Source organism: Phoca vitulina, unplaced genomic scaffold (genome assembly GCF_004348235.1).
Source record: "Phoca vitulina isolate PV1807 unplaced genomic scaffold, GSC_HSeal_1.0 scaffold5, whole genome shotgun sequence".
Taxonomy (NCBI): Eukaryota; Metazoa; Chordata; class Mammalia; order Carnivora; family Phocidae; genus Phoca; species Phoca vitulina.
Window position 1 is genome coordinate 69,300,696 of NW_022589708.1, and position 9,356 is coordinate 69,310,051.

At 36.3% G+C, this 9,356-nt stretch overlaps 1 protein-coding gene across 1 annotated transcript in view; it reads right to left on the reverse strand.

Annotated features, from left to right (window-relative positions):
- The window catches only part of RXFP2 (relaxin family peptide receptor 2), a 55,324-nt gene extending 47,275 nt beyond the window's left edge, over nt 1–8,049 (reverse strand). The window contains exon 1 of the mRNA XM_032402498.1: nt 7,959–8,049. Coding sequence (XP_032258389.1) covers nt 7,959–8,001 — 43 coding nt within the window. The 5' untranslated portion in view covers nt 8,002–8,049. The remainder of the gene's footprint in view (nt 1–7,958) is intronic.
- Between the last annotated feature and the right edge of the window lie 1,307 nt (nt 8,050–9,356).

A 9,356-nucleotide genomic window follows, 5' to 3' on the forward strand; every position in this document is an offset into this window, starting at 1 on the left:
CTGTGAGAACTTTACTGATCCCCTCCAGAATCTCTCTAGAGTAGGAACTTTCTCGGGTTGTCTGGGTGGCTCAGTGGGTTATGTGTCTCCCTTCAGCTCAGGTCATGATCCCGGGGTCCTGGGATCGAGCCCCGCATCGGACTCCCTGCTCAGTGGGGAGCCTGCTTCTCCCTCTGCCTGCTCTTCCTGCTTCCCAGCTTGTGCTCTCTTTCTCTGACAAATAAATAAAATCTTAAAAAAAAAGTATGAACTTTCTCCTCACCAAGGCATCTTACACATATCTCTACTGTAGTATTTATGGCATTTTATTATAGATATTTTTCTTTTTCCTATGGTGTATTGTGCCCCACTGATGAAAGGGAACTTATTCTACCAATTTCGATTCTCCCAATGCCTCGTGAAGTTTTCAGTTTTTAGTACTTACTATATGCCTCAAAATTGTTATCTAAACTTAAGTAACATATTCAGGGGTAGCTGTGTTTCCATAATTGGACTACATATACCTAAAATGCTATATGTGGAAGTGCGGAGTACACGGGTACTTCATGATAATCCATGTCAGAAGCATAGGTCCAACTTGAGTGTACATGTGTCAGATATGACGTCAATGTGGGTTAGGTGCAGATAGGAGCTTTATGTTCATTTCTCTTTTCTCATTTATCTACTATCAATACTATAGTTATTTCTTATGTTGGCATTTTTTAAAAAAGATTTATTTATTTATTTGAGAGAGAGAATGAGCAGGGAGAGTACAGAGGGAAAGGGAGAAGCAGACTCCCTGCTGAGCAGGGAGCCTGATGCACGGTGCTCCCAGGATGCTGCAGGGCTGGATCCCAGGATGCTGGGATCATGATGTGAGCTGAAGGCAGATGCCTAACCAACTGAGCCACCCAGGCGCCCCATATGTTGGCATTTTTGCTTGAAGTTATCTACCATTGAAGGGGAGAGGTGGTTAGGTCTCTCCTAATTTCCAGGTAGATTCTATGTACGTTGAGGTAAGGTGGCCCACACTGACTTATAGTATATTATCTATGTCTGGGAATCAGTATAAATATTTTCCTCATGCTTTGCTTTTTACAAAACTCTTGCAATTCACTCATACAATGGACACAAATCACATCGCCTTTGCAAAACCCTGTGTTCCTAGTGAGGTTTTTCCAAGTAGATAATTTTAGCATTAGTTACAGTAAGAGTGGCATTTATAAGTGGGAAGTAGGAAACAGCCATAAAGGAATAGTTTCTGAACAAGGGAACAGAATTTTTCACCAACACTCAGCATGGAGTATTATCCCTTTCCTGACTATAAGTAAGTTTACCTAAAGACTCTCTTATCTCACTCTCAGACAGAATTTAAGACTTTTGAGGGAATATTTTTGCAGTGGCCCTCAAAAGAAGAATGGAAGTGAATCAATATCTTTTGAATTTCTTATATTTCATGAATTTACATGAAAGAAAATTAAGAGTAGAAATATCTACAATAATAGATACACTATTTTTAGCCTAAGATACATTATTTTTAGCCTATGTGGTTGAGCCTGAAAATCTCAGACAAAAGGGTGAATAAGAAAGAGACAGAGAGGTGGGTAGGGGGAGGACGAGGAGAGGGGAGGGCGAGGGAGGGAAGAGGAATGAGGGGAGTGCTTGAATTAGCACTCTTGTCCTGCTACAGGCAAATGACTCATCTAGTCGAGTCCACTGGCTGGACCATAATCAAGCAAAAAAGTGGATAATTAAAACGACATGACAAATGAAAAAGAGGATCTCACTCTAAATCAGAAGAGACGCCTCCCTAGCCATTTTGTCATGGGTTAACAGTTTCTTCCAAAAAAGGGAGTGGTAGAGACTACCTTATAGTTAAACGTGCACATTAATTATTCTTTTCTGGATCATACTACCCACTAAGAGGCTGTATACTGATCATTAGACAATGTGGGTTCAGCTATTTCTTTGCTAAATATTTAATTTGTTCTTATAATCCTCAAAATTAAAAAAAAATTCAAGAAGAATTAATATGTTAAATAATGCCGTGAACGCAATTAACATCCTGATATGCACAAAGAGTATAGCAAGGAATTAGCATTTCTTCTAGGAAAAAAAGCCTACTTATATTTTGATGTGCTAACTGTAATACCAGTGTTTCCAGAGGTGTGATCCATAGGACCAGTTTATCAGATCACCTGGCTTGCTTCTGTACTGTGCAGAGTCCTGTGCTCTAGCCTAGACCTATTGAATCTACTGGGGACGGAGTCCTAGAATCTATTCCTTTAACATCATCACAAGTGGTTCCTAGAAACCCAGCAGTTACACCAATATTATGGCCGAGGCTAAGAGATTATTTGGTGTGCTGAAGGCCAAAGGCTGGTGAAGGATAAGGCAGTGACTTGACCACAGTTTTGCTAACCCTAAGTCTAACATACTTGCCACTCTGCTGCCTCCCCTACCCTGATCCCTTACATTCGTATGGCACTTCACTTTACTACTCCAAATCTCTGGTTTGTGTGCCCATCAGTGTCCAATTTCTGATAAAGCAAAATCTGAAGAATGAAAACTACCTTCTTTTCCGAGCTTCTGCATCAAGATGATCTGTTGTGAGCAAGTTCTGAATATGCTCCCCACAAACACAATTTTCCATAGACACAAAAAAATTGCTACTATGTTTCTTCATTAAAACATTAAGCTCTTAGCAGAAAGAACTCTCCACAAATATGAATAGAGAAAAAGCCACCGGTGTGAGAGGAACTAACCCCCTAGGTGGGACTGGATGAGCACTAGGACTGGGCTCCAAGCCTCTCTCCGAAATGGGTTGAATGTGGCCGGGCCAGCAGGTGCGTGGACCTACAGGAAGTGCGCACATTGGGACTGAGCTCCTGATGATGAATGGAGGATGAAATAGCTCTGCCTGACTACCCAAGGTTGTGAATTTGATATCGCCCTGCCCATGCCAGCAGTGAAAGCAGCAGTGGTGATTTGCAAACTGAACATGAGATTTGGAACTGGTAAAATCCCCAAGATTCGAACATAAATGACAGCTCAGATCTGAACACTTCAGTAGGCTATGTCGAGGCCATTATGGGAGCCCTCCTACGGAGAGGCGTGCAGGAGGAAAGTCCCTTCGACTTTATGAAAATGTCCAGGGCTCCAGAAAAGGGAGAATTCATACCTGAGGAATTAGATGATAGTGCTTTAAAAAGCAGTTTAAATCTGTATGATTAAAATTCTCAAAGAAATAATGGAAGGAATAGTATCATGAGGTAAGAATGGAAGTTTATAAAACCAGAACAGACAGATTTAAATACAGTTGGAATTATTGGAATGGAAAATATCATCACCAATATTTTTTTTTTTAATTTGAGCAGATTGAGTAAAAAATAAACTGGAATTATAGAAAGGAAGAAATAGTTAAAATGATCTCTCTCTCTTTCTCATTGAACACTTTATTCTAATAACACAGAACTTCCCTGGGAAAAGAAAAGAGTCATATAGCCCTGGGGAGAGTAATGTGGCATGGGACAGTGGTAACCTGAATAGAGTGATGGCTAGTGTAGATCTATAACACCTTAAAAGAAACCCATTGGAGAAATGTATTTCAGAATTTATAATTTGCTTTATTCTAGAAAGTTAATATGATGCATATGCTATAAATGACATAACATTCCCTGCTGGGTGTGGGGCAAAATCACATAATCAAGCACATTAATATTTATCTATATCACAATGTGTGAAGTTTTGCAGTAAAATTATAAATGAAGACTCTAAGTTGCTTCTGATCAATTCTGACCCCATTTTGTAGGCAAAAGAGTTCATACTCTCAGTTTTCAGAGCTCTCTGGATTTCAGAATTGTCAAGAAATCACCATGGACCTACAAAACCAGCGCCTGTTGGGGTTGAAGTTATAAGGAGACATAGTACGAGTTTGCTTGTGTTTGGACACATGTTCTAGCAATCTGAACCACAGAAATGAGGACTGCTGACCAGGCCAGGAGCCACTGGGGCTGGCTAGCCACAAATAACAGCAAGGAGACCAGGGCCTCAAAGGGGGACAACAGGTACGTGAAGACCCGGAGAGGAAGCTCAAGAGCCACAGGAGGCGATTAGAGGTGAGGCATGCTTGAGGAAGGAGGAAATAGAAGGGCAGTTGGATTCCAAGGGGGAAACAACCAGGTGGATGCTAACAATCAAAGTGGAGAAGTAGGCATGGGAATCAGGGAGCACGAGATATGAAAAGCGGGAAGCTTGAGCTGGAGAAGGTAAGAGCTCAAAGAGCAAGAGAGTTGAAAAGTGGAGGCAGGAAGACTAGAGAGAAGAGATTTTAGAGGCCAGGAAGCCTGGAAGAGACCACAAGGAGAGGTTGAGATGGAGAAACGACAGCAAGAGAGGCCAGGTGGGCATCTGAGACAGATGTGCGCAGAGGTGAGGAGAAGAGGGGGTAAATGTGGTGGGAGGCGAATCTAAGAAAGGAGCACTGGTGGGGGTGCGGGGGTGGGGAGGCTACGGGGAGGGGGCGCCAGGGAAAAGAGAGAGGCGTAAACAAGAACAGACGTAAGGACAGAAGCCAGAACAGTGGAGAGTAGGAGCGACATAAGACAAGAGGTCTACCGTTTTATCAATAAAGCCAATTCCTCAACTGCAATTCCTTTCTAATTTTACCATGTTGAAAAGTTTATTTAGTCACAGGAGCATGAAATCATTTTATTTTGATTTGAAGATACTTTTCTGAGGTATTTAACAACGTTGAAATTATTGCAAACTTAATTTTTTTCCCGTACATACTCAATGACTGGTAGTATGGGGTGAGAAATTGATGGGTGTGAATAAAGCATAGAAGACAGGTATATTTTTTATTTTCAGATAATTCCACTACTACGTCTCATGTAAAACAAGCACTTTAATTTTTTTTCCCGATGAATGTTAAGTTATATATTTACCAAGCAAGTAAACCAAGCTACTTTGGGTTCTTAAACACTATATATATATATATTGTATATATATTCCAGAAAACACTGTGCATTTATCATTATATAATTATGTGCACAAAAACTATTCTTAGTTAATTGAATTTTATTCAGGCCACAATTTTACAGGATAAAAGTGTGCCATTTTTCAAAAATAACTTAGTTGAAGGCATACCAATTTTGTCTCTAAAATCCAGGTGACAGCCAATTTTGTTAGTTCAAGTAAGAGTTCTTAAAACTCTTAATATATCTGGTCGTATTTATTTATAGTTCAAGTAAGAGTCCTTAAAACTCTTAATATATCTGGTCATATTTATAAGATGAACAAATGAATAAACGTCTGTTGCAGCGTGTATTTACTTAGTGCCTTTAGAGAGAACACATCTCAAATAGCTTTCTATTCTGGGTTTCTGATATTTTCCCTCTTCGCTCACAGTGGGCTCTTTTCAGCCCTCAAGCTGGTGAGTTTCTTTTTCATTAGTGGTGCCGCATTAGTCTCTCTGTATGACTGCCCTGCAGTATAATTGATTTTCACAGCTCCCAGCAGCATGATGTAATTGTGTGAAATTAAAATTTAGTTGGAAAACCTTTTCTCAAGTCACTGCAACCAATTAGAAGTGACATTACTTAGAAAAAGAAACATCCAAGCTGAGCTTTGAACTTGTCCATTAGGGGGCAGTCAAATACTGCTCACTTCAAAATACTGTTCAGGCCCCGTTTCCAAGGTTAGCAAATCATTTGAGTAAGTAGCAACTGGTAGTTACCAAGTAGCAATCTGGGCACTTCATGCTTTTAATTTCCCATAGAAGCCCATATTTTTGGTTTGTCATATTGTCCATAATTAGTCCACAAAAAACTTTTGTTGAGAGGAGGTGGCTTGAGGCTGGTTAACAAGGATACCCAGTGAATAAATTGATGATAAAATACATGTACAAAGATATAAGGAGATAAGTTATTTTTACTTATCAGTTAATGCCTGTACCTTAAGTTAGTCAATATCATTCATCCCTTAGGCACTCAAGGGTGATTATAGCCAGAAGAGAAAAGATAATAGCATAATGTCTACCTTTTCCTTTTGTTTAGCTGTGGCCTAAGAATCTATTGCAAATATTTATGTAAATTTAAAAAGCAACCTGTGCTCTTACATAATTTGGAATGACTTTTCTTTATTATAGCCTAACTGCTTTACCTATCTATAATTTTGTTGTGAAAAAGAGTTTCACTAGTTACATAGCAAATGATTATTATTTTTATAAGTAGGAGTAAGATATCAAAGCATTAATATGTCTAACTTTGAAAATAGATAAGTTTGAGTATAAAGGGTTAAATTAGCAATCAAAAGTATGTAAAATCAGAATGAAATCAGAATGTGAATTCTGAAATGTAAAATCAGAAAATGAAAATTTCCAGGGAATTACAATTGAAATATTTATCAGGTTGGTACTGTGGATCTGAAATATGGCATTTACTTAGAAATAAAAAACAAAATCATCTGTTTAAAATTTCTTTCCTTCTTTTTTTAAAGAATACCATTACGTTGTGGTGAATATTAAAACATTATTTCAGGAATAGATGTTTTTCATCTCAAAGATTTTGTTTTTCAAAATCAATTAAATGCATTACCATAAGCAAAAGTAGTACTATAGTAAAATTGGTTAACTATAGTTGCAGTTCCTCTACAGTTAAGAATTAAGGGTACAGATGATCACTTACACAGTGTTTTAGATCCAAGAACCTACTTCTTCTATTCTTAAAAATCATATTAAATTGAATATTACAAATGTGCATAAGGACATATGAACTGAAGGAAGACCTGAAATCAAAGAAATGGACTACTTTCTACAACTGTATTTCATGTCAAGTGAGTTCATATAGTCTTTCTCTTTAAGAAACACGTTAAGATCATACTGAAAAGATAACTTACATTTCATGTAAAAGAGATTAAAATCCAAGATAAAAATCATGCTAAGTGTATTAGAATAATATTCTTAAATAATTTGAAACAAAATTTTAGTATTTCAAATTCAAACTAAATTTAATATTTAAAAAATCTTTTATTTGTTAGACGTTTGTAAATAACTGCTCACAAATACTGTATTTTATTTCGAGATTAAAAATATTCAGTTGAATTCATCTAATAAAGATTGAGTATCTTAAAAACCTAAAACAAATTTCTCAGAAAATAAAAATAATTTCAAATTCTAACTTTTAGTCTCAGAGGTTTATCAAAATTCCTTAAGAAAGACTAAGGACTTAAACAGATACATTTGAATAATAATAAATCCAACATGCCTTGGGTATGATATACAGATACAAGTGTACAACCTCACAACAAAACAAGTCTATATCTTTCTTTAAAACCAGGTGAAGATTAATTTTTTTCCTTAGCTTTACAAGAAAAATGCCACTAACTTGAAAATTAGCAGTTTGGCTGAAATAAAAATGTTTAAAAATTAAGAACAGTAAAGAGAATTATCTAAATAGATATACTTTTGTACGTTTTAAATGATTTTAATTTATATAGGTTTGCCCTTAGGGAGAGCTTCTGATATTTAGATTTGTCTGTGGCTTTTTTTTTTTTTTGCAGTTCCCAGTTTAACTATGTTAGCAACGAAACATAGCAACTAACAGTTACATACATTTTATGAAGATGTTTCAACAGGTTGAAGTTTCATAAGGCAAAATTTTAATTTATTAATTTGTCATACTTTTGTTACAAATACTAAAAATTATTTTCTCCATTATAATTGACATATTCAACCTTGTTTTTTAAAGATGTTTTATCTACAGTTTTAATAACACATAAAAGCAAGTTTCCATGAAAAATTTGTTGCTAGGATGGGACTATAAGCAATTAGTGATCATGACAAAGACAGTGTAAACTGGATGTCTGTTTCTCAAACGCTGCATCGAGTCTATTATAAATATGCTAGAACTAAATAGAAATATTCTATTTCCTATTCTTTTGGAATTGCACTCATTTAAGCGAGACAGTAGCAGCCTTACCTTTGATATCTATCAGGACGATGAAATGAAGTAGTAGGAACATTGCAGTCAGTCTGAGGCTGAAGAGATGTTTAATACCAGAAAAATAACAATAGGTTTACAGCAACTGAAGTATTAGATGTATCCTCCTTATACCTCAGAAGGAGTTCTGATATAGTAACTTCGGTGCCTCCCATGTGTCTGAGCATGCTCACAGCTAGAACCTTCCTGGCATGAGGGGAGACCGTCTTGTCACTAGCAGCCTATCTTTCTTGCTCTTTCTTTTCTGTTTCATTTTATTTTAAACCTACAGTTGTATTCTTGGTCGTTATTTCATTATAGGATGGACAGAGAGAGACATAAAGAAGACTTCGGTATTATTAGATAGTAAACATTTTTTTTTTTAAATCACGTAAGAGTTGTTTCCCCTCAAAGCATATAGTGCAATTTGCTCTTACTTAAAATCCAAACATATACGGTTCTTGCATATGAAGGGATATAGATTTACATTGAATAGGTGATGAAACTCTTTATAAGCATGTTTTTTAATGCGAGGAGTAAGTGACAAAAAGCAACTTATTGACAAATACACAGAGAACACCTATTCACGTGCACTTAAATGTTTTCAAATAATATACAGAAAGATAGTAATAATGAAAATATATGGCCTTGGGTTTAACAGTCACTGTAAAACAGTTGCACAGTATTTTAAACATTTACTTCCTCTATAACCATATTCCTTTTTTGAAGTGGATCATTTTCTTCTTGCTTTCAATTCTTGTTGCACGCCTATTAGAAAACATTAATTACAGCTTAATTCTTACGTCCTGAAAGCGGCTTCTAACACAGCAGAGTCAGTGCAAGTTCAATTATAGGGACTTTTGGTTGATCCTAACGTAATCAGAAAGATTTCTACGAAAGTTCATTGTAGAATTTTGTTGTCAGAGTATATGTTTTACTAACTGGGAAATGCCTATGTAGACATACAAAATAGTTTGTAGTCTTGATTTGGACAGAGGATTTTGTAAGTGAATGATAACGGATTTTCTTGCATGTTATTATTAATCGTGTCGTTAACAATACTGTTTGAAAAACTATCCCTTGATGACCGGCTATTGCTGTCACAAATCATTAAGAGATGGGTTTTCATCGTTCTTTCTTTCATTCCAGCCTTTGATAGAATAAGGATTCAAAAGGAATTTGAAAGAGAAACTATTTTATTGATCACATAATGTGCTAGTTCTTTCTCTTTTAAGAAGTGAGCTAAATTCTCCAGATACATTTAGATGTGTTCTCTCATTTTTCAAACCAAGAAAGCAACAAAGAGAATCAAGTATAAGATGAGAAGAAAATATTCAAAATCTTTTCTTACATTTCAGGCACCTCTTTTCTTCACTAGCTTCAGAGCCTTTTCAAATA